Source organism: Eucyclogobius newberryi, unplaced genomic scaffold, assembly GCF_026437365.1.
Source record: "Eucyclogobius newberryi isolate DKJ021-1_F unplaced genomic scaffold, fEucNew1.0.hap1 SCAF_22, whole genome shotgun sequence".
Lineage (NCBI taxonomy): Eukaryota > Metazoa > Chordata > Actinopteri > Gobiiformes > Gobiidae > Eucyclogobius > Eucyclogobius newberryi.
In genome coordinates this window covers 12,685,983-12,712,645 of record NW_027315857.1, presented here as the reverse complement: position 1 = coordinate 12,712,645, position 26,663 = coordinate 12,685,983, and the positions used below count along the sequence as shown (strand labels likewise).

Here is a 26,663-nt window from a genome sequence, read left to right as displayed (position 1 = left end):
TGACACTTCATGCACTACAGCAGCTCTATACATCACATCTGACACTTCATGCATCACATCTGACACTTCATGCACTACAGCAGCTGTGTACATCACATCTGACACTTCATGCACTACAGCAGCTGTATACATCACATCTGACACTTCATGCACTACAGCAGCTGTGTACATCACATCTGACACTTCATGCACTACAGCAGCTTTATACATGCATCATATAGAGCAGGGGTGGGCTACGTGTGTGGCCCGCGGGCCACATCCGGCCCGCTGGGCCTTTCAATCCGGCCCGCAAAGCTTGTCCAAGTAAAAAAAAATATATATATATATATATATATATATATATATATATATATATATATATATATTATTATTATTATTATTATTTTTTTATATTTATATATAATTTATTTATTTTTTCCTTTTTTTCCCTCAGGCATCCGTCTGCATTTGTATCCTTAATAAATATGACGTGAAATCAATTAAATAATAGATTCAATAGCCTACATTTGACAGAAAAGTGATATTTTATTTGATATTTAATTTTTGGGATTTTTCTTTTTTCACACCAATGATCGCGGGCCGGCCCTCCAATACTTGCCTGGGTTCGAATATGGCCCTTGGAGGAAAATAATTGCCCACCCCTGATATAGAGGCTTAAGGATAAGCATGTCAAACTATTGACATGTTAAGATTTACTCATTACTCACAAAACATGAGTCAAATAAAAAAGGATTCTTCTTTTGTGAGGAAAGAGGAATTATAAGGAAAGCATTTATGAAATATAGAAACATCACTTTATGTTCCTTTTGTATGGAAAGAGATTCATGATTTATGACAACACTAAATTTAATAGTGTTTTAAGGCTCTTTGGATGACGCCAACACTATACAAATACTGTTACGCTTTTGTTCCTGTAAAATACAGCTAACTTCATGTTCAGTGGAAATTTCCTTCTACGTTTTAACTCTTAAATTTAAATAAAACAACAGTAACTGGAACTAAGCTGCTCATTTCCATTGGCCATACCTTAGGCGTTCTGTTTTCAGGCTGTTAGATTTGACGCAAAATGCCCCATTACCTGAACAAATAATGTTGAAATAAGGTAATAAGTTACACTGCACTAATATACTGTATTTTTTGTAGTTAGTTACTTTTACTACAGTGTCATTATTTATTATAATAGTATAATGACTAATGAGTTTCAATTTAAACTTTGTTAAAGTTTGTCCTTTATTGTATGGGAGGTAAATAACATACAACCGACTGACCATCTCCTCATGTCGTGAGTCATTAGTGATCGAGACAACTTTGATGCAAATGTATTTTGTCTCGTTGGTATAAAATTCATAGATTATATCTAATCTATTACTTTACATTAAACTTCAAGTGAAATTCATGAGATTAAAATAGTTGTAGTAACGGCAATGGAAGTGATTATTGAAGACATAAGTTTGTAGTACAGTGGACGTATAGTTGTTTATTTTGTTTTATTTGCAGGCTTTGCACTCTATAGATGCATCTAATTTCTTTTTTTTAATTGACCCCTGTAATTACCCCAATGGCAACTCAAGCTCTCAGATCCCACTGTAAGCTGCAGCCTTAGTTCAATTAACAGGGCTAGAGGTAGCATGGGCCAAATTGCAGCTTAAATAAAGCAGTCTATTAGTGATGCCTGGCCTCATGCCAAGGCACTGTCCTGCAATGTCGCTCACCATCCACCAGGGGCGTTGCTGTGTGGACACATTGGCCTACAGGCTGAAGCTGTAACTGTAGGACTTGATCTCCAGAAGCCAGTGGAGGTGAGGCTGATAAAAAAGTCAGCCATGGGAGTGCTGCTAAACAGGTGGCACCAGCAGCAGTCACCATGGAAGAAGGAGAGGAGCAGCAGAATTCGATATGTGCCCAGAGAGAGGGCAGTAGAGAGGGCAGAACGGAAACAGCAGATGTCAGGTGCAGGAGGAAGGCCATAAGAGCAAAGGAGAAGCATGTCTCAGAGTGTAGATGTCTGTCACTTACCCAAACTGCTGTCCCTACAAACGCCTGCGGAGGTTAGCATCCAGCAAGCAGCACGCCTTGTCAAAATATTTACCCAGTCAGAATCCAGCAAGTGACGCAGAAGAAAGCAGGTCTAACAAGAAGTCAACGTACAATCCCAATTTCACAATGGAAATGTTTTATTTAATTGTTTGGCAGAGCAGTTAATTGGATTGAAGAAGAATTATATTGGCATTGACTGGTTATGTAAACAACAGATTCAGGAAATGGTTCTTACTTTATATACCTAAATAAATACATTTTCAAATAATACATTGTTGGTTTTACATTTTTTTACATTCTCAAACTCATGTAAACAGGCATATATGGCCATGTGACCAAAATACTCAGGGGAAACATTACTAATTACTTCATAATGATTTAGGCTGGAGTATGCAGATAATTTGACCAATCAGCTGTCTTAAAAAGTAATATAAATGAATATTACATTAGTACCATCAGTTACTTGCTAATGGAAGGTTTTGTTATAATATAATAACGGTGTACTACATTGTCATTACACGCATCTCATCTAATCTAAACATAATCTCCAGATAAATGGTGTCATGAATCCATATTAGAATGACCTTCTGAAATGTGCCACTCCCACTTGTTTATATATATATATCTGCAGTACATTTTGATAGAACCTTATCATGCATGGAAGCTTATAACTTGAAGCGCACAAGCATCATCTCTTACAAAGCAGGGGATACATTTGGACCAATGCTCGGCGTTAATTCAACACAACTGTTGTTCTCTAACGTGCTGCTGTTACAATTACAGCTCCAAGCAACGTGCTAATGAGCCTCTCAGCCGACGCGAGCCCCGCTGTGCCTATCGCCTTTCCTGCACTGTATATGGCTGGTAGCGGCTATGCTTACAGGCTGTATAATATCTAATGACACGAGACTGGCTGTTCTATATTTATGGAGCGCATCAAATGGGATGCAGATTTTCTCCCAAGACATGTTGATGTGCGTGAACTCTGCACAAGTCTTTATCATTCGTTTGTTATGGACAGATAGGAGGTATACAAGTGCTTTAAAGGTGTGGCAGTTGGCATTTTGAAGTGTTCCTTCTTCCGTCCAGGTGGTATGCAGAGTACGTACCACAACATAAACCGTGGTCCTTAGATTGCAGTGGCAAATAGAAAGATCTGGATGAGTGGCATGACCTTCAGCGTCGAAAGATCAGCGAGGACGGCCTGCAAAATGTAAGAAAGCCACATCGTAGAAATGACTTTTGGGATCAGTTTTCCCCATCCGACCTGACCAAAGCATTCTTAATGTTACCCCCAAAAGAGAAAGGGCATCTTGCTTTAGCACACCGTTTTGAAATAAAAAGAGAAGATGAATACACTTGCATCATTTGTGCAAGCTTATTTTCACATAGTTAAACAAGTATATCATTTTAGCTCTTGTGATTAGAATAGGAGCTCTAAATTTGTAATTGTCCAGATGAGCTGAGGTTAAGACTCAAAGTTTACCATAGTTTTTCATCTTTGATAAACTATTGAATGACAAATTTACAACACACTGGGACAGATGAGACCAATACATGCTGTACTTTGAGGGAGATATGTCTGACGGACATTTTATTTATAGTCTAGTAAACCTTTATAGAGGTTTCATTATCAGACTAATGTGAAATGTCTGTAAAGTGCAGCCACCAGAGAAATATATACCGGTACATACAGATATACACATATATTTATACATATATACACACACACACATATATATACAGATTTTTAATAAATATAATATAGGTTTACGTAGTGATATGTCGACACTCTTGAGATGGATGTTTACAGACATTTCCCATTTGTCTGATAATTAAACCTGAGAACACAGCTCTGGATCTACGTTTATGCTGATGGTGAGGCATTTTTAAAATGGTATACAGTTGCATTTAGATGTCTAATGATGATGTCTAATCTAAAGGGTAGGTAGATTATTGAAATATTGAGATTATTGTGGTATATATACATGTTATTTTGTTGTGATATATATGTTGTTTTGTAATACTGGCTATATTGTTTACAATGATTTTAAAAAGCTGCAAAAAGAGCTGTTGCAAAAAAATGGGGGGCAAATGGAAAAATATAACAAGGGAAAGGTTATAATAAAGTGATACTACTTTGTTGGCAATTTTAGAATAATTTCACTTAATAATCAATAATCGAATACAGACATGATTTAGCACATTTCTGTTGGATGGGCATAAAATCATCTGGATATAGCCATACGGATAAATAAAAAAAATTATACATACATTTTTGTTCATGTGATGGTATTTAAAAAAAGACTAGACTATAAATAACGAAGGTAACAACAAAAGGTTTACAATCAACGCTCGAGACGCGCCACTCCCCCGCCGACCCCCTGCGCCGCTCTTGAGGGCGTAGGGGGTACACCTAATTTAGAGCTGCTATCATGTTAAAGAGGAGAGGTACTATTTCAACACTGGACATGTGCTTCTATATATAAAACCAAGGAGCGCCATGTTATGATATCTCCTCTTGGGTTTGGGGCAGGTGGTGCATGAGCAAGCAAATAGAGCGGGCGTGCATCTTCAAAGCCCCCTGTCGCCCCAATGCGTCATATTGTAGTTGAACCCTCGGCCCTCGCTCCCCATACACCTGATCACATTTAGAACCGGGCAAGGGGCTCTGTGTAGCAAGTCATCATATAGTTTACACTTGGGTTCAGTCGGATGATATGCGACACTTTGGTATGCGAGCAGGGTATAAAGTTCAGGTATGCACAAGTCATAAATTAGGCGTTACTGTAATGAGTGGCAGAAGTCACTATTTGTTTTTGGGGGAAGTTTTAAAACAAAATGTAAGATGACGCAAAAGATTATGTGCAAAGATCTTGAGGTGTACGATAATGATTGAGAGGGTGGCGAGCCTTGGCGCGCACTGGAGGTGAATAGTTGGGGTTTCTGAGATGTCTCGTCGGCCATTTTTTCATTTTTGACATGTGCAGGCAGAGGACGGCGTTACTGGACCTGGCTGATCATCAGGAGCTATTTCTGTCCTGAGATTATGTGAGGGACAGTTTCAGGCACACAAGTAAAATGTGAGATACCTCGGCCGATGCCAGCGACGTCACTTCCATCAAGTTCTCGGCTCGGAAGGCGAAGACGGCAGCTGCTAATACTGCGGCGAAGGGGGCATGAGATACAAATAGGTTGTGTTCAATATAAAAGATGGAGAAGTCCTTAACGGTCAGGTGCTTACCGGCGACTATTTCCAGGGAATCGTATCCCAGGATGCGGTCCCACAGGAGCAGGAGCTGGTCAGTGGAGAGGTATCCGGAAAAGGCACGCACCATCCACTTGAAGGCTATGCGTAACCTGGGCCAAAAACAACACGGAATGACTTTTAAAGGAGAAGCATGGCAACTCAAAGAGGCAAACACAGATTTGTATTATTATTATTTCAGTTTACAAATAACCAGTATTCATTGAATTAATATTACATTTCAAAACAAGTTTAGATTCAGATTTTTAAAGAGGAAAATATTATTTGTACTGATTGTTTTCTGGACAGTGTGCTTTTGTCATTTTACCACTAGATGGCAGTAACACATAAATGGTAAGTTGCCGTTTTGAATGGATAAAAATGAAAATGCTCTTGCCTGTCCTGTATATGAAAAGAAAAACGTAATGCAAATGTAAGTTTAAATTGAATTTAACTCACGGCTGCGCCTCGATCTGTCGAAGATGGTAAAAGAGTTGAGGCAGGTGGGTCTGGAGCAGCCTCTCAAACTGCAGGCACAATGACACTATACCCTACACAGGAAGTCATCTTTATGAGGTAAACGATAAAGCATGGACATAATCATACTTGAGTATTACTGGTGTCACCCTTCATCCCACAAGTTGTTATTTTAAATAGGAGTAACTTAATATCTTAACTGGACAAAGAAAGAAAGGTTTTTCTCGCCCTCAGAGGATCTTACCGAAGGTGAAGAGGAAATGGAGTGTAGTCTGAAGAAGTAGCGGATGTACATCTCTCTGAACACACTGTAGAGTTTGGATGGCTCGTTGTACAAGTAACACAAAGGAGCAACTGTGAAGCAAAGAAAAGGGAAAAAACTAAAGGCCGTTGCTAAAAGCAAAAATCATCTAGTGAGACAAGTAGAGTGTATTAACATAATAAGCTCTATTTACAGAATATAAAGGTGAAATTGACCCATATTAAGGTAAACTGTGGCACTAAAAGGCTTGTGCTTTTTATGCTTTGGATATTGACCTAATCCCTGTAGGCTACTTCTTTTGCCCTGATAATTGCTCTGCGTTTCCCTGAAGTAATATCATATACGTAAACACTTTCATGTTGAAGAAATCCCTTGAATTTATCTATATAGATATAACATCGTACCATGGTATTTTTGGTCACTTATAATACCGTCTCATAATGCCAGGTCAGTAAATGAACATTTATTAAGCTTAGTGGATTCTAAACCCAATTTGCTTGCACGCCGAATAACACATTTTACCTGTGAACGAGATTCACAATTCAAATTGGAGTCTGGAGGACATGTTTCTAGTTTGTTTACACAGCACATTAGAAAACTTTGTGCCCGGGAGAAAAGATTATAATCACACTGTAATCATGTAAGAGCGGCCCAAATGAGCACCAACATCTTCATAGTACCTTAATAACTAGAATCAAATTGAATAAAACAGACCTACCATACATCGAGAAGCCGTGGAAAGGGATCACACCTGCACAAATGAGACTCGATTATAAAGGCAATTTAACTGAATGAACCGTGATTGAAGCGGCCGACGACTTTATGTTAATGTGGATTTGAAGATGGACTGGCTCACCGTTGGGAGGGTACACCACGGCGCACTCTTCCACTCCCGTTTTCCCTGCAACATGGACACAAACCTAATAGAACGTAGCTGTCTGTTCGGTCTTTTTTCAAATGAAACCACCACTTGTTCATGCGTGGGATGCAAGGTCAGTGGAGTGGACTGGCACTTGGAGCAGCCAAAAGGCTTCAAAGACACATGAGCCTTACCTTCGATGTAGGATTTGGGCGGAGTGGCGCTATTATACTTGAAGTGTTCCAAGACGGCGGTGTCGCGAGAAAAACACAGCAAAACCTGGCATGCAATCAGAAATATATTAACTTTTTTTTGATTAAAGACGAAAGAATGACAGACAGATTAAGTTCCATGAATACATAAAAACCAGGGCGGAGAAGTCGTGGACACCATGTATATCAGCATGTATATCAGCATGTATATCAGCATGTATATCAGCATGTATATCAGCATGTATATCACCGTGTATATCACCGTGTATATGAAGCTTTCTAAAGTATCTCAAATGCTCCCTCTTCTCCCGCGCAAGATAGCTATTCGAGTGGTAGCCATTTTCCATTACAGGGCCATTTCTGTCCTTTTTGAGAAGGGAGTTCATTTCCACAAGACACTTCTGGCAAATTATATGGGGGGAAATCATCTGCCGAGACCCAAAAGAGACTGGTACAGGATCGTTGATGGGAGCGTGATTCTTTGTCTGGGAAAGGGCAAATTTAGGGCTGGAGTTGACTGAAGAAACTCTTGGTCGATCAAAGACGTGGCCTTTTCGACTAAAAAGCTGGTCAGAACTATTCAGCTTCTCCACGTCTCTGACCCGAACTGCACAAGAGAGTTTATGCTAAAACAACTCTTCATACAAAACAGTGTATTTGTATGTTAGATATGATATATAATGGTGGCGTGATGTGGCATTTATAGGTCATTTTAGATTTTATTGGTCAATCACTGCTCGTCTTGATTGCCCTGACCACATGGCACTGCTATGTAAGTTAGATTAAACTCAAGATTCATTCCAAAATCTTCACTTAACTTGCTCCATATCTATTTTCTTTTAACTGTGGTCCCATATAAATCCTTTGAATCTAATAATAATCATTTTGGTCAACTAAAACACCATCAACTGATCAATCAACTCAATTACTAAAGAATTACAGCCCTAATCAAAATTAATGTTAAAATTGGTATTGATCTAAAAAGTACTCTAAGCATCCACCTTTGTGCAGTTCCTCAGGAATTGTTTTCTAGTTTATATTCTACATGTTTAAAGGGGAGAGATTATGTCAAATGGACTATTCACTTTGTGTTATAAATGTGTTTCCTCATCATTAGTTTTTTGATTAATATCTGCATGTTTGAGTAATCCTGTATTATCCTGTATTCAAGGTTTGAGTGCTCAAAAAAGTCTGTTTACACCCACCCCCCATCTACACCCACTGTTCTGTACTTGTGATTATTTAAAGAAACTCCAGGTCAAACAAGTACGTTTTTAAACTGTTACGAAGCAATTTTTCAACAATAAAAAACAAATAAATGAATATATTCTGCTTGCTACAGTGAAAGGCAGGACCTCTTGTATAAATGTTATACATAAAAATAATATACAGTGTTTAAGCCAGCAGACCTACACCAAGGCATTAAACTGGTGTTTAAAAGTTTAGAACAAATGTAATGGTTAAAGTCTATACATATTTTCTAGTTTGATGGTAATAGAAGGTGGTTTAAATGTAACGGGAGGTGGATGCTATAATTTTCTGCTTTCTTGACTGTAATTTTGAAAGATTCTAAACTCCATAGTTCTAACCTTTCTTTGTTAAAAGATTACACCATTTCCGTTTTTTCTCTCACTGACATCCAACTCCGAGACATCATTTAACAAACCCCACTCTTTGTCCTTCCCTTACAGTTCTTCTATTCACGTGGTGGGATTCTCTTTCGGTCTGTAAAGAGGACGCATTGTTTACCTCCACCTTTAAGTAACTACACTAAGTTGTAGAGGAAAGGGAATGATTACTACGCTTCAGATTAGACACAATAGCCACACCATTACAGTATTACCCGTATACTCAAGCATACTTAACACATGGGAAACCTGCCTACTAACCAAGTAGAAAGTAATCAGTGCGCCATATCTACTAACATTGCCCATACTCCATCAGGGACTAGATGCTTTCACTGCTTGGTAGATTTGTCATCCATAAATATTGACACAGATAGCAGTGTTCCTGTTCTTCAATGCCATATTAAGCTCTGACATTTTCACAGCTGCTAAATAAACCGGATTACCTTGTGTCTATAGACCTATCTGCCATTAGCCGCGCAAGGAAAAAGGACTAATACAACATAGTTCGATGCGATGTTCCCTTGCGAGATACGGACAAGTTTAATCACAAAGACGGCTTTCAGTACATTTAGTGAGAATATTTTAATCTAATTCTGCGTTCAAGGTGTCCTCAGACGTCGGGTTTCAAACCTCGGAGTGAAATTTCTTTTTTTGCAAAACAATATTTATAAGTGCAGAGGCTGAACCGCTGAGCAGGAGCAGGTACACACACAGCGGGTGGACAGTTAATGATGGGAAAATAACACTATCAATATTTTAGTAGCTGGATATTAAACTATATCCAAAAGCAGGGTCATGTTGGATTTTCTTACTCTAAAATGTTAACCAAAATTGAAGAAAGCAGCAGTTTTTTTCCAAGACAGGGCCACAGTAAAAAGCTAATACAAACACTAAGAATCGAGTCGTTTTGCTGACAATTACGACACGGAGACGAACGCGGCCGGCCCGTGTACCTGATAGAGGAAGTCTTCAAAGACAAAGTAGTAGTCGTCGTTGCTGGCTGTGAGTTTGACGTCCTGTGAGACGAGCAGAGGACGTGTTATCTCGGCAGCAGAGTGATGAACTTCCTGCGCCGCACTGTCAGCTCTTACCTTGTAGATGAGGTTGTCCACCAACAGGTCGTGGTGGATGACTCCGGCCTTCAGCTGCTCGTAGTACATCACGTCCTGAAACGCAAGTGGACAATTCGTGTAAAATATACTTTCAAAATCTTAAAACCTCATGCTTGTTAAAACGGAACACAAACGGCAGAAGCGGTGGGCAATATATTGAATTTAGATAATATTGTGAATGTAGTTTTGAAGACATGCAACATTTAAATATAGAACACATCGTTTATAGTAAAAAAGCTGATATAAACTTTCAAATAAGGTAAAAATATAAAGGTAAGCACATGATTCAACACGTAACCCACTGTTGTGAATTGAATAAGTTAGTTAGTGCTTTATTGAGTAGAGTTTTTCATATTTCACCAACAAACCAAACTATTTAGCATTAGTACAATTACAGATGAACATCGTCCCAAATCCTATTAGAAGAGCAGTGAAAATGGCGCTCTTGACAGTAATGACAGCAGAACTAAACCAGCGCTAACAGATGGACGCCGCGTTTCCGACAGCATGGCTTAACTCCGAGTGTCTCCGGCGGTGTCAGACAGGTGGTTACAGATGAGCGGGCTGAGCGGGCTGAGCGGGAGGATGGAGCGGTGAAAGTGTCCTGTTAGACATGTGAGCCGCCGCCTGGAAGTGATCAGCCCTGCACAAACTCACACGGCTCTCCTGACAGACGAGTCGAGAGCCATTTGTATGTCAAACTGGAGCTGATTTAAGTTGTGCTTCACAATGGGCTGGTTTAAAACAGATTCCAGCATTTTATTTTCGTGCTGTCTTATTACTGGATGTGCAATGAGCTGCTGTTCAGTTTGTACCATCGTCTTGCAGAGTTATGGGAGATGCAGCAATTATCATGAAGGATTTTTACACCTTTGCGTTTGCACGGTGGCAAAGGCGGTTAGCGCTCTTGCCTCCCAAGAAGGAGATCATGGGTTCAATTCCCGGACCAGACCAACATCACATAATCTCTCTGGGTGGAGTCTGCATGTTCTCCCCGTGTTACCGTGGGTTCTCTCCGGATTCTCCGGCTCCTCCCACCGTCCAAACACATGTATGTGTTAGGTAAAATTGGTGACTCTAAATTGGCCCTAGTGAATGAATGTGAGAGTGAACTGTCTGTTATGTCTCTGTGTTGGCCCTGCGACAAGTTGGCCACTGTCCAGGGTGTACCCCGCCTAAGGCCCCGAAGTCACTGGGATAGGCTCCAGTCACCCGCGACCCCAAAAAGGGACCAAGCGGTAGAAAATGGATGGATGGATGGATGGATTTTTACGCCTTTCCAGACTTTCAGACTAACTGGTAAAACTACTTGTTGACCTGACCTTCCTCGTCAGCACCTGTCGCACAGTCTGGTGTGCAGAGTCTGTGCAGAAACTAGAGCCAGGCTCCAGTCGTATATTGTGAATGTTGTTTTGAAGATATGCAAAATATAAAAACACCTAAATGAGCCGATAAAAATGTAATAAGTTTAATAATGAAACCTCAACTAGTATATTAAAATAAAGACATTTTCTGTTGGACTAATACAATATTGTTCGATCATTATCATTGGAATACAGAACATATTGAGTCAAAAGCCTGTATTTCAGGGCTTACTCCGACTATTATTATGAAACTGAACAGAAAAAAGCTAAAAAAACATCTCTTTTATGTAACGGCACCACTCGGGAGCAAGGTAAAAAAAAACTCCACCCATGACTGTCAGAAGTGACAAGTGACAAATGACAAAAAAGAAGCCCAAAGTCGCTATAAAGGCACCTCCGGCTATTACAGGCACCAGGATTTCAATTGTACTTTACACAGGCGTTCTCTGCCACACCAGCACCACCAGCAGCACCAGCAGCAGCACCAACAAAAGCACCAGCAGCAGTACCAACAAAAGCACCAGCAGCAGCACCAACAAAAGCACCAGCAGCAGCACCAACAAAAGCACCAGCAGCAGTACCAACAAAAGCACCAGCAGCAGCACCAACAAAAGCACCAGCAGCAGCACCAGCAGAAGCAGAAGCAGAAGCACCAGCACCAGCAGCAGGGGACAGTGCGGTTTGATTGCACTAAAACACTAGCATTTGATTATGTTAGCGTTAGCATTTGTCCAATAGGAACAGGCTACAGGAGCAGAGATGAACACCTTCAGGAGAATCACACCGAGCCCTTATGTCGTGTGAATAAATGACATATGTAAAACAGGCTCTAGTGTGGAAACACTTGAGGAAATATATTAATTTCCCAAGACAGAACAAAAACATTTATATCTTTATACCTTAAAAAGCTGCTATAGGTTTGTTTACAATGTCAACAAACAATAAATGAGCCAATTATTACTCAGGGTTACATCTAGTGCCAGATACAGACCAGGATGAAATCACACTTTTCATTTAGAAAGTTTGATTTCATAAAGACTGTAAATATAGTTTCTATTAATACTTGTGACACTATCATATTAAATCGTGACATCATTATTCAGAGTAAACATCCATTCACGCTTGTACAGATTCTGAAGCTTGAAACAGCCTAAAGCAGCTTGACATTTCTCTTTAAAGATAAACTATGTCCTGTTTTAGTTGCTCTTTAAGATACCAGCAAAAATATATACCGGTACACAATTTATGTCAAAAGGCTGCCCTCACTTTGGGAATCACAGCAGCTGTACGTCCGACAGGTCTCTGACAAATGATAAGTGACAGGCGGGCTCGGGGGGGAGAAGTGAGTGTGTGTGTGTGTGTGTGTGTGGGGGGGGGGCTGTACCTGTGGCTGGTTGGTGGAGTTGAGCACGAGCGCCCACAGATCTGCTCGGAGCCCGGTGGGACAGCCCTGCCTGCTGTACTGCTGCGCTGCTGCACTGTCCTGCTCCTCCAGCACTGCACGCACAAGACATGTGAGCGGACAAGCACTTATACATTATTTATTCACTCAGTCGATGCGTGGCGTTGAGAGCTCAGGTACGTCTCTGCTGAGCTACAGGAGCCCATAGAGTGTGCAAAAGGCTATTTATGGAATTCAAAAGCAAAATGTAGTAAACACGTACGTAATCTATTATTTTTATGGCACTCTGCGATGGTTAAAGTGCATACGACACATTTCGCTGCCCATTTTTCTCCAATCTGGATGATATTTATAATCATACTTCCTGGTTGGACATGGGCAGCAGATGTGAAAAATAACTGATAACATCTTTATTCAGTCAAATCATTGTTTAAAACTGTCGGAAAATAGTGTCAGTTGCGTGTTAATTCTCTTCATTTTTGAGGGCCTGTCGCTTATCGTTTCAGAGCTCTACTTCCTGTCCATCTCAACAGCTATTTTTAAATTTTTCTTCACAAACTGCCACTGGACTGATTTGTAAAATATGATAAATATTGACCAAACTAAGTAATGATTAGACATGAGAACCTGTCATTGTCTCTGGTCTGATCTCTTTTACTCCTCAGAAAACAAGACTATCCCCGTTACATCAGCGGATTGTACACATTAAACCGACTCGACACACATTGCTTTGTTATGCTTTTACTTGTAATAACACAATCCTAAAAAAATATTATTACATAACTTTCTGAAAGTAACACTTGGAAAATACTGGGAGGTTAACAATTCTATTCTGCCCTAAATCACAAATGTAAAAACATGCTGTCATTGATCTCAGATGCTGGGCACTTGTAACATAAACCCACATTCCTTGTAAATGTCCTATTTGGGAGTGCCGAGCCTTTGGCCTGGAACTGCAGGAGGCTCAGTTTAGTTTTGACCAATAATAAGCCCAATGTTTACTCCAGTGTAATAGCGCAGCGCTGAGTCAAAGAGCCGTCTAATCATTTAATCAAGAACATTTCATACAGCTTCATTATTATTATATTTCCACAAATTATTTTTCTTCAAAGACCGACGGGGGATAAATTTAGCATTCTGACAGCAATCTTCAGAAAGCAGAAATAGACATAAGAATGGTATAAATATCGACAAGAAAATATGATGTTTGTCAAAATCCCAATGTCGCTCGTCTAAAAGCTCGTTGGCAAGTGCTCAATATTCTTAGTAATAATGTCTTACTTTGTGGTAGTTTATTTCCCCAATGGTAAATACATTATGATGAAAGGTTCTTAAAGCTGTACTATGTAACCTTTCTAATTTTTCCTGTCTCCATGGAGATGTAAGAATATTTTCAAGGTATTGGCGAGCAGAAGTAACACTGTACTGTGGAAGTAGCGCTGTACTGTGGAAGTGACGACTGTGGAAGTGACGCGGTAATGTGGAAGTGACGCTGTACTGTGGAATGACACTGTACTGTGGAAGTGAAGCTGTACTGTGGAATGACACTGTACTGTGGAAGTGAAGCTGTACTGTGGAATGACACTGTACTGTGGAAGTGAAGCTGTACTGTGGAATGACGCTGTACTGTGGAAGTGAAGCTGTACTGTGGAATGACACTGTACTGTGGAAGTGAAGCTGTACTGTGGAATGACACTGTACTGTGGAAGTGACGCTGCACTGTGGAAGTGACGCTGTACTGTGGAATGACACTGTACTGTGGAAGTGACGCTGCACTGTGGAAGTGACGCTGTACTGTGGAATGACACTGTACTGTGGAAGTGACGCTGCACTGTGGAAGTGACGCTGTACTGTGGAATGACACTGTACTGTGGAAGTGACGCTGCACTGTGGAAGTGACGCTGTACTGTGGAATGACACTGTACTGTGGAAGTGACGCTGTAGCTGTACTGTGGAAGTGACGCTGCACTGTGGAAGTGACGCTGTACTGTGGAATGACACTGTACTGTGGAAGTGACGCTGTACTGTGGAATGACACTGTACTGTGGAAGTGACGCTGCACTGTGGAAGTGACGCTGCACTGTGGAAGTGACGCTGTACTGTGGAAGTGACGCTGCACTGTGGAAGTGACGCTGCACTGTGGAAGTGACGCTGTACTGCGGAATGACACTGTACTGTGGAAGTGACGCTGTAGCTGTACTGTGGAAGTGACGCTGCACTGTGGAAGTGACGCTGTACTGTGGAATGACACTGTACTGTGGAATGACACTGTACTGTGGAAGTGACGCTGCACTGTGGAAGTGACGCTGTACTGTGGAATGACACTGTACTGTGGAAATGGCGCTGTAGCTGTACTGTGGAAGTGACGCTGCACTGTGGAAGTGACGCTGTACTGTGGAATGACACTGTACTGTGGAAGTGACGCTGCACTGTGGAAGTGACACTGTAGCTGCACTGTGGAAGTGGCGCTGTACTGTGGAAGTGACGCTGTACTGTGGAATGACACTGTACTGTGGAAGTGACGCTGCACTGTGGAAGTGACGCTGTACTGTGGAATGACACTGTACTGTGGAAGTGACGCTGCACTGTGGAAGTGACGCTGTACTGTGGAAGTGACGCTGCACTGTGGAAGTGACGCTGTACTGTGGAATGACACTGTACTGTGGAAGTGATGCTGTAGCTGTACTGTGGAAGTGACGCTGCACTGTGGAAGTGACGCTGTACTGTGGAATGACACTGTACTGTGGAAGTGACGCTGTACTGTGGAATGACACTGTACTGTGGAAGTGACGCTGCACTGTGGAAGTGACGCTGCACTGTGGAAGTGACGCTGTACTGTGGAAGTGACGCTGCACTGTGGAAGTGACGCTGTACTGTGGAATGACACTGTACTGTGGAAGTGACGCTGTAGCTGTACTGTGGAAGTGACGCTGCACTGTGGAAGTGACGCTGTACTGTGGAATGACACTGTACTGTGGAATGACACTGTACTGTGGAAGTGACGCTGCACTGTGGAAGTGACACTGTAGCTGTACTGTGGAAGTAGCGCTGTACTGTGTAAGTGACGCTGTACTGTGGAATGACACTGTACTGTGGAAGTGACGCTGCACTGTGGAAGTGACGCTGTACTGTGGAATGACACTGTACTGTGGAAGTGACGCTGCACTGTGGAAGTGAAGCTGTACTGTGGAATGACACTGTACTGTGGAAGTGACGCTGCACTGTGGAAGTGACGCTGTACTGTGGAATGACACTGTACTGTGGAAGTGACGCTGCACAATGACGCTGTACTGTGGAAGTGACGCTGTAGCTGTACTGTGGAAGTGACGCTGCACTGTGGAAGTGACGCTGTAGCCGTACTGTGGAAGTGACGCTGCACTGTGGAAGTGACGCTGTAGCTGTACTGTGGAAGTGACGCTGTAGCTGTACTGTGGAAGTGACGCTGCACTGTGGAAGTGACGCTGCACTGTGGAAGTGACGCTGTACTGTGGAAGTGACGCTGCACTGTGGAAGTGACGCTGCACTGTGGAAGTGACGCTGTACTGTGGAAGTGACGCTGTACTGTGGAAGTGACGCTGCACTGTGGAAGCGACGCTGCACTGTGGAAGCGACGCTGCACTGTGGAAGCGACGCTGCACTGTGGAAGCGACGCTGTACTGTGGAAGTGACGCTGTACTGTGGAAGCGACGCTGTACAGTGGAAGCGACGCTGTACTGTAGAAGCGATGCTGTACAGTGGAAGTGACGCTGTACTGTAGAAGCGACGCTGTACAGTGGAAGTGACGCTGTACTGTGGACGTGGCGCTGTACTGTGGAAGTGACGCTGTACTGTGGAAGTGACGCTGTACAGTGGAAGCGACGCTGTACTGTAGAAGCGACGCTGTACAGTGGAAGCGACGCTGTACAGTGGAAGTGACGCTGTACTGTGGACGTGACGCTGTACTGTGGAAGTGACGCTGTACTGACACTGTACTGTGGAAGTGACGCTGTACTGTGGAAGTAACACTGTACTGTGGAAGCAACACTGTACTGTGGAAGTGACGCTGTACTGTGAAAGTGACACTGTACTGTGGAAGTGACGCTGTACTGTGGAAGTGACGCTGTACAGTGGAAGCGACGCTGTACTGTAGAAGCGACGCTGTACAGTAGAAGCGACGCTGTACAGTGGAAGTGACGCTGTACTGTGGACGTGACGCTGTACTGTGGACGTGACGCTGTACTGTGGAAGTGACGCTGTACTGACGCTGTACTGTGGAAGTGACGCTGTACTGTGGAAGTAACACTGTACTGTGGAAGTGACGCTGTACTGTGGAAGTGACGCTGTACTGTGGAAGTAACACTGTACTGTGGAAGTGACGCTGTACTGTGGAAGTGACGCTGTACTGTGGAAGTAACGCTGTACTGTGGAAGTGACGCTGTACTGTGGAAGTGACGCTGTACTGTGGAAGTGACGCTGTACTGTGGAAGTGACACTGTACTGTGGAACATCTCCATGGAGACAAGCAGGTGGCGCTCCCCACACCAGAAAGGTTACACCGTGCACCTTTTACTGTAGCAAAGTTACTGTTATCTTACCTTTCTTCCCGATTTGAACATATTCGTTCTCAAACAGATCTTCATAGCAACCAAAGAGAAACAAACAAAATAATCTGGTTATGTTTTTTTAAACGAAGGCAATCGCTAGGAGTTAAAAAAAGAAAAGGATAAGATACTATTTAAAGAGGCAACAATAATAATACTATCGATTTCCAAACAGAGATAGAGTTTGAGGAAAGCCAGAGCGACGCGAGGCACAGGAGCGGGAAACAGCAGATATGTGTACAATTAACACAGACAGATTTATGACGCCAATAATAAGACCTTTAAAGGCCTTAAAGGGTCCGCTTGAAATAACCCCGTCTAAAAATATAATTACGCTGCATCAAACAAAACAAACACTTGATACCAGGGTGAACGTGTCCGTGATCGTCAATCCCCAGCTGCCCCGTGTTCAGGCTCAGCTCTGAAAAGGCCCGTCTCTGGAATTGAGGGGGAAAAATTTAAACAAAGAGAAGGTTAAAATTCCCAAACGCTCACGCAGGCAAAAAGCGCTCCTACCAGCTTTGGGATGTCCCGGACGTTGAGGGGAATTTGGATCAAACCCCAGTGGCTCTGAACGTTCACCTCCTCGTTGTTGTCGTGGTTGGGATTTCTCAAGCCGACTACAACCTGATACGCAAAATGTTGTGTTTTATAGCAAAATATGAACATAAATCACTGACATGAGAGAGACAAAAAAAAAAAATTCAACTGTGTGTGCTGTCAGTTTGTTGTATTTTGGGCATTGGATTGGTTGTGTGGACAATACAAACACTAAAAAGCTAACGAAAATACTTTATATAACAAACGTTGTAGCAAAAGTATCTAAAAAGAACAATAATTTAATTACAATACACTTTATTTGTACATATTCTCTGTCTTGAAGCCTGTAATCACCACATTTCAACCTATATTTGCATTTAAAAAGTCAGAATTAATCATTTCGCTCAAAAACACCATCCTGTCTGGCACGCGCACACGCTACACATTCTTGCTCGTCTTTTGGCACACTCCTAAGCGTTACATAAATAAATGGTAACAAAGCGGAGCATGGGACACACCTGTATAAACCAAAGTGTGGCAGTTTGTACAAAGTGTCGAAATCGGAACCGATTTCTAAAGATAATCGACAATGGGATAGTTACCTCCAGGAAGTCTTTGGGGGCATAGACCGGCCTGAAGCGACTCAAATCTGCAGCGATACATCACAAGTATTAGTTTACAGAAATACCTCCAACTCCAGGACAGATGGGACGGCTCTTATATCGAGACTATACAAATGCGTTGAGGCATGCGGGACGCTTTATCATATGTGTACTAAGAACAAAGCGGTGTGTTGTGGTCAAAAGGGCGGCGGAGCGGGGCTTTGTGCACCTTCGGCTGCCTCTAAGTGGGACTTCCAGAGAGTAAATCCACGTGTCAGCCGTGTATGTGTGGTCAGGATCAGGTTCGGGGCGGAAGGAAGGGTGCTGCTCGCTCCAAGACGTCTGGACAGGCTCGAGATTGAAAAAGTCGGTGTTTACAGTGGCCAGACGGCGCAGAGCACACACTGTTATTGCCGAGAGTGATAGTGGTGTTTGAATGGGAGGGTTACCATGCTTTTTGTGCTGCATTTACACAGCGTTTACTCACCAAAGATTAAGATGTATATTTTGTTCTTCCTCAATAAAATATCTTGTGCAACAGGTGCTTGTAAAGTGAAATGCACTGGCCGCTTAAAAGGATTTGGAGTTATTCAGTACTATGTAGTTCAGTACATGGGGCTAATAGAATGTTTTGGTTTATTACGCAAAATGTAGTTTATAATTTAAAGGGCGTTTGTGTCTGATTCCATGGACAGAAACAGTTTGTAGCAGGTTTGTTTGCCATGGCAACCCTTAAAGGCTAGACAGAGTTGCAACATTCCTTTCAGCAGACAATATTACATACAAACTCGTTCATATAGCTTCATATATTACCTGCCCATTCATACCGACGATTATATACTGACGTGGGACAGACGGGATTGACATTTTAAACATTTACTACAACAAACCAATACAAAAGAAATGTATCACATGTACCACATCTTTTTAAGGCATACAAAAAATAAAGAAAATGTCTCTCTATTGCAGGGGTGCCCAATACCATCATCTATCTATTCTATCATTTAGTGTAGTTGTGGTCAGTATATTTTATTTTCATATACTCAGCTGTATTAAATGGTCTAGTTAAATAGCAGATTTTCTCTCTCTGCACATTTGTATATGATAAACAATATTATAATGAAAGCCTACATTGTGTTTCTATAGCCTAATTATGGTCAAACAAAAATGAAAAACCTGTTTAATACTGAAAATAAAAATTATACTAAATTATACAATAATTTGGATCTATAGGTAGATCTTCGGGCTTTGTTGAATATAAAAGTAGCCTGTGAGCCGAAAATGTGTGGGCACCCCTGTTCTATTGTATAAAACCTTGACTTTAAAAAAGAAGCTAAATCAAGTATATTCCTTATTATCAGTCTAATTTACAATGCTTATATTGTGACCAAATTCAAGGGATTCCTGTATGTTTGAGTAATCACGTGTGCTCAGATAATGTCTGTTTTCACATACCCCCCATCTCCACCCACTTCTCTGTCCTAGGGGTCATACATATACCATTATAAAAAGTCACATTTTAAAACATAGTAACATGTAAATAAAATGGTGAAATGTCACTATTAAAACGATAATGGCCAAGAAATGACAAATATAAATCTAAAATAATGAACTACATAGTACTTTATAGTATTAACCCTGCAGGGGAAATGACTCTACGTTAGACCAGAGCATCTGCATCTGACTAATGTACAAAAGTCAACAACAATCTTTCAAAGCTCCAGACCTGGTTCGTCTGTGCCCATCTCGTTCCATTTGTTGGTCAGTTCCTTCTGCTCCACTGCCGGCCTCTGTGTGGGTGGGAAAACAGAGAATTCAACAGACTATCTGCAGTCAAAACAAATCAAAAGTAGAATCCAAAAGACAAAATGTCCTATGAGACAAATTAATAAACACTCTCATAACTTACAAGTGCAGACATTGGAACACATTTCAGTACCGTTTAAAGAGCATATATAACATAGCTAACTAAATATAGTGAACAAGATTATATGTAGGATTATGTTGCCCTTTTTCTCCTCAGTTTATAATTATGATTTCACCAATTGTTTGTGTGCAGCAGATGTGACAAAGAGGGAATTCTACAACTGTTACCAAGCAACAATTCTGTAAACAAAAGCCAAAATCCATATAGATTACACATTAGTTTTGATTAAACAAACAATAACAACTGAGAACACCTTGAAAAATGTGTCCGTTTTGTGTAAATTGTCCCAGAATATTCGATGGAATGTCACTCATTCATGACATAGACATTCTGTATTCTGTAACTTATTTTTCAAATTGTCTTCACAAACTGCCACTTGACAGATGTAAAACTATGATAAACATTCATACAAAGCATATCAGTGGACAAAATGAACCGTGATATATGACTGGAACCTTCTAAAGTAAAGTTAAAGAGCGTTACCATTCGAGCCAGTGGTACTCCCAGCTCAGTGCTCATGCTGTTGAGGCTTTTGAGGACACGTTTCTCCCAGCTGGCCTGTGGGGGACACACCATGCACACACTACAGTTACACACTGCAGGGAGGAAGGGCCCCGTATGATTCAAAACACTTATTTTATTTATTTAGTTTTTTCCAAGAGTTTATTGGACATGTCAACAATCCAAAACATTTCAGTCCGAAGGCATATTGTCCAGAATTCAGCAATCAAATCCATTTACAAACGTTCCTGTCAGAGTCCAGGTCTTTAGGACGTGAGGGAACCATCAGGACAGTCTCTTCCTTTTACGCTCTGTTTTGTTCATTTGATTTCACCTTTGTTCTTTATCCTTTAGGTGTTCAATAAAGTTGCTCCATTTAGTTTTTTAATCTTCAGTTCTTTTGGAAGCATGATTTTGTATGAAGTTTCTCATAAAGATAAGATAACTGAACTTTCCTTAAACATTGTAAAAGCCCTGAGATGCCTTCTTTTTAGGGCCAACCTTAACAAAGACACTATTCCAGGATTCCAGAGCATTCCATTTCACATTCCACCTCGTTTTACCCTTCCACCATGGCTCTACCACATAGCAGAGCTAACTTTAGCCATCTTGGCAGAGTAAAAAAAAACTGTGTTGTGATGTTTAGTTATGTCTATGACCGAAAGACATTTATTCTAAACAGATTCATGTTTTTATGTTTTTTAATTTGTTGTTTGACGGATTTTCTTGGCATCTTTTAAGAGGGGAGGACGGATTTTTTTTTTTTTTAAGTTACATTTTCACATTATCAAATCACATCTTTCTCTACCATCCAGAAATCGGAGGAGAATTTAAAAATACAATTTTATTTTGAATACATTTCTTGGATTCTTAGAATATAGGCCCTACTACCACCTCTCTACATAAGATAAGATAAGATAAGATAATCCTTTATTGTCCACACATTATCTACATAATTATAGTTATCAATGCAAGACATTGAAAATAACCCTTATTATACTGAGCGGTACAAAAGCATTCAAAAAAGATGGCTTCAGCAAAATGTCAATGATGTAAGATAATAGATGCACCACTGGTGTGCATCCTGTTCACAATGTTTTTGATTAAATGTTGGCCAACTGCACAATAAACCCTAAGCCTGGTGAATGAATGAACTTCACCTTTAATGTGGAGTACTATGATGGCCTGTTTAACACCCTTACATCCATTGTAATCTGTTTTTAAAGTAAACATTCCTTCCATAGGTTTCAGAGATGGACCGCTGCCATTGGTGATCAGACAGAAAGTAGTCCCAGACTGACAGCTTCTCAGAAAATGAATCATCCCGTGACCAAACAAGTCGGTTTGATAAACTTTATTGAGTCTTGACAGGAACACAAAGTGTGCAATGAATGAAAATGTCTTATTGAGCAGCTTAAATTTGGCCACAGTCATTTGATCCAACGGCGTAGTAATTTTTCCCACACTCGAGTCGTGGACACGCAGCTCAGATCAACTCATCAGGACAAGTAGCGTCCTTACAACGCGATCCGATGAGAACGTGACTCCAGACGAGCTGGAAATGTACACATGAGGAGGACTTATGCTATTTAAATGGCAACGACAAAATGATTCTGATATAATCGGTCAAGACGTGTATTCTTCATTTCCTCGTTCGAACACAAGTTCAATGAATGGGAGCCCGAGCCAAAGCCACGCCCACCTCACATCCTTCATGTTAATCTACCGGTCGATCTCATGGATTTATGGTCGATCTAGGAAGCCGTGAGGCGAGAGTTTTAAAGCTCTCCGACGTTCGGACGAAAGTTATATAACTCGGTCGGAGTTGCTGGTGCAGAATACATTTTTATTTTTATAGAGGTTTTTGCAACAAAAAAACTGCGAAAATAGAAAAAAATAATAATAAATTTAGGATCTCCGTTTTTGACGTCAGCGGGCTCGAGAAACAACTTGTTAAAAAACTCTCGCCTAAAGAACTTTGAATTGCATTTTGTGTTAATTGTGCTCGACAAATAAATTGATGCATATTTGAGTAAGCTTTATTTTTCAGCATTAAAGATGTCCGTTTTCCCGGCCCCCAGAGCAACTTTGTTTTCAGATTTGATTTAATTTTTTCTGTTATTCATACTCTGTGCCAAGAAGAGGTTTTATGATTCAGACAGTGCAGTAATTGCATCAAAATCACACAAAAACCTATGCAGTCTGTAAATATACTCCATTAGGATGTCCTCAAGCGGAGTCATTAAAGCTTTATCTGAGTTAAATGTATTTGCAAAACAAACAACTACCCATTCATTGAAGTATAATAGCTAGATTAAACGATTAGCAGAAATAACAATTCCTTGGAGCCTGACGTAGATGTATGTAGGAGACACAAGAATAATATGTCCTCTTCAAACTGATTTGTTTGCTTTCCAGTTCAGATATTCTTCCCAATAAAAACATCCAATCCAATTATATGCAAGCTGTTCTATTTAACTCCAATGATAATAGGACAAAACTTCAGCCACAAAACAACAATAACCGCTAGTCTTCCATGCAGCTGTTCACAAGTGGCACTAATCCCACCATTTCCACTACTCTACTTTGAAATTCTATTATCTGAAGTTCTAAATCCAAAACAACATATTCCGGGCCTCCAGAGTCCTATGTAGATGGCTGTGACTAAATGTGCTGTTTGTAGTTGGGTGACAGAGGCCGAGTGAGGAAGGTGGTGATGAAGGAGCCGTGATGAGGATGTGAGTGGACAGACTGACCTGGGCCTTGCGCATATAGGCCAGTGGCTCTTTGAGGTGCTCCGGGGGAGCCGCGGGGTGACAGGGGGGCTGCTGCCTGCAGTAAGCACAAACAAAACATGGCCCAGCAGAGCGACGCGTCAATCAAGATCAAGCAGGAGAATGGATTTACACAAAATATTGAGGCAATTGTAAGTTTTGACTCTATATATATTTACCATGTTGTGTCATTTCAAAGCATGTGAAATCGAAACCAAATAAAGGATAAAAAATATTTGGAAAAGAGTCCCAAACTTCCAGATGTCACCTTTATCCCCCTCGTCTTCTTCCCCTTAAGCATATTGAATGACTCAAGGGCCTGGTTTCTTAAACAACATTCTGTGTAAAGTAAACAAGTGTAAGAGCACATAGAGCTGACTAATAGCAAAAAGAGAGATGCATTAGTCAGTTAGCGTCATGCTTTAAAAGCAATGCATTAAGAGGTAAGCTCAGGAGACCAGGTAAGACGTGCTGCTTTTTACTTCACTGTGGAAGAACAATGGGCTTAAACAAATGAAAAGCTTCTTAGAACCATTCACACATAAGCAGGGATTCTCTGAACACATGAAATGAGATTTCCCACCAAGTAAAATAATGTTACTTTTAAGATGCAAAAAGCTCAAGTTAATGTTTACATAGAAGTATTATGTTTTTTAGATGTACACTGAGCTCTCCCGTAGTTTCAGGGATTCCTGCTGGACAAAACATGTCCATTTGCCCAAGGCTTTTTTATTTTTTATAGTAACAGAATCGTATGACAATATAATTAACAAGTAATTAATGAGAACATGTACATGAAGCATTGGCTTATGTTTGTGCCATCTACGACCAAGTCAATCAACACCACTGGCATTTCAAACACGTTAGCCGTGCAAGCTCTTTATCCATCAGCACATTGTGGGCCTTGTTAGATTTACTACACACTTCATTGTGAGAGTTGTTCTGCTTGTTATGGTGAAGTCTTTACCTCTCTTAGTTTCGTCTTTCATAAGCCGTGAAGGGACAGAAAGAGTCTAACAATAAGCCACATAATGCCAGCATGTGTGTGTTAAATGCCTGAGTTAGATTTATTGCATATAGATGGAATGTAAAGGAACCTTTTAACCAGTTAAACTAGTCTGACGAGGACGATAAGATAAAAACTAATTTGCCAGAGAGCACTTCATTGTTAACACAGTTGAGACACATTGAAACATGTGAAGAACTTTCTCACCATTAAAGTGTCTCTCTAGTTTTGTTAAAGCAAGAATTTCCCATTGTGTGAATATCAAATGATTCACATATTGTACAATAAAGACCATTTGGAACAACTAACAATATGAAAGTTTTTTTTTTCTTTTTTTTTTCTTTTTCTCTCTAATTCCTTGAATAGGGATCTTCGTTTAGCGAGACTTACCAACAGCAACTTTAAAAGAAAATTATGTCTTCTGTTAAAATGTTAGTCACACGTATTTGAGTCAATAACTAAATTAAGTATTACAAAAAACATATATTTTGTAGTGCATGAAGTGTTGGGTGTGTCTTACACGTGCAGCTCCCTGTACACTACATTCTGAAGCCTTCTCTCCCAGCCTGTAAGGGTGAACAAGAAAGATGGTTAACGAGAATCATCTTAATTTACGTGAACACAATCTCACATTGCAACATTCTACAATTCCTATAGTTCAACATCGACAGGTCAGAATTTGATTGTAGAGCGACGAAACTAATTTCCACAAGACAAGTTTGGGTTCACAAGACGAGATTTTGACATAATTACAAAGAAATAAGCGATAAGCGATAAGCGAAATTTCAGTGTTACAACGTAGTAGATACAGGGGGAAAAGACAGATTATAGGAAGTTTCAAAAAAACACTCTTAATAGAAGAACTCTTATAAACCAAACAAAAAACTCTTTAAACAAAACTCCTTTCATATCTTAAAAGGGAATGGAGGAAAAAAAATAATAAAAAAAATAAAAAGATAAAGATAAAATAATAATAAAATAAAGTAAATAATAATAAAGTAAAGTAAAAATAGCTAGCATAAGACTAAATAATACTAATACTAATGGTAAGTAAACGCTCTTATTTACATCAGTTATATGCACCTGAATATGGCCTTAATTGCTTATGAGTATGACAGTAATTGCACATGAATATGACATTAATTGCGTGTGAGTATGACAGTAATTGCACATGAATATGACATTAATTGCGTGTGAGTATGACAGTAATTGCACATGAATATGACATTAATTGCGTGTGAGTATGACAGTAATTGCACATGAATATGACATTAATTGCGTGTGAGTATGACAGTAATTGCACATGAATATGACATTAATTGCGTGTGAGTATGACAGTAATTGCACATGAATATGACATTAATTGCGTGTGAGTATGACAGTAATTGCACATGAATATGACATTAATTGCGTGTGAGTATGACAGTAATTGCACATGAATATGACGGTATTGCACATGATTAAATCAGTCAAGTATTGCATTTGAAAATAAACTTTATGAATTGTGCGATCAGTGGACAATTTTGGTCTCACAAGTTTGGTTTGTCTTTGGAGTTTTTAAATCACTGATGTGAGTATTTTTTAATATTTTGACTCATAAACTTTCATTTGTCTAAATCTCACTGCTGCAGGTTTGATTCTCACCTGACGTTTTGAGGAAATTGCGCACATCTTCCTTAAGGGACCCCAGTTTAATCTCGGGTTGATGTAAACATTCCTGCACGTAAAGAAAGAAAAACAAGTTAAAACAATGAGTTAGATTTAACAGTTGTCAGGAGAAACATGCAGAATGGAATGACACGTGCAGCAGCCCTTTTGATTGACAGGCACCTGCGCCGCTCCGCATCTTAGCTTTAGCCACATGCTAACGCTCCTTACTTTGGCTTGTCGCTCTATTTGCGAGTGTAAATGACTTCCTTTCAGGCGTTGCACGATTTGAGCAATTGTCAGCGATAACTCGGTGTCTTCGTTCATTATTGGCGGTGATGGAGCAGCTTTATTTTAGTTTTAGAGGGCGTGTAAATGATGGTGCAGCATCCAGAGCAGCAGCAGCAAAAGCCCACTGCACACATTACCTAGCAACGGTACGGAAGAAACAACATCAAACATTGGTTCCTTTGGCAAGTTGGTTCC

At 40.5% G+C, this 26,663-nt stretch overlaps 2 protein-coding genes across 2 annotated transcripts in view; both read right to left on the bottom strand.

The window, feature by feature from the left end:
- Positions 1-2,076, bottom strand: part of stim2b (stromal interaction molecule 2b) — a 41,138-nt gene extending 39,062 nt beyond the window's left edge. The window contains exon 1 of the mRNA XM_072458574.1: positions 2,017-2,076. Coding sequence (XP_072314675.1) covers positions 2,017-2,056 — 40 coding nt within the window. The 5' untranslated portion in view covers positions 2,057-2,076. The remainder of the gene's footprint in view (positions 1-2,016) is intronic.
- Positions 2,077-2,997: 921 nt separating this feature from the next.
- Positions 2,998-26,605, bottom strand: tbc1d19 (TBC1 domain family, member 19). Its single transcript, XM_072459158.1, has 21 exons — positions 26,409-26,605; positions 26,175-26,247; positions 25,051-25,096; positions 23,507-23,582; positions 20,733-20,807; positions 20,049-20,112; positions 18,323-18,369; positions 17,697-17,807; positions 17,545-17,617; positions 17,175-17,213; positions 12,583-12,695; positions 9,814-9,888; positions 9,676-9,738; positions 7,077-7,161; positions 6,880-6,924; positions 6,742-6,774; positions 6,006-6,115; positions 5,744-5,835; positions 5,282-5,397; positions 5,130-5,200; positions 2,998-3,241 (listed from the first exon to the last, which is right to left on the bottom strand). Exons 1-21 carry the CDS (start codon positions 26,502-26,504, stop codon positions 3,167-3,169), a joined length of 1,578 nt encoding a protein of 525 aa, XP_072315259.1. The 5' UTR covers positions 26,505-26,605; the 3' UTR covers positions 2,998-3,166.
- Between the last annotated feature and the right edge of the window lie 58 nt (positions 26,606-26,663).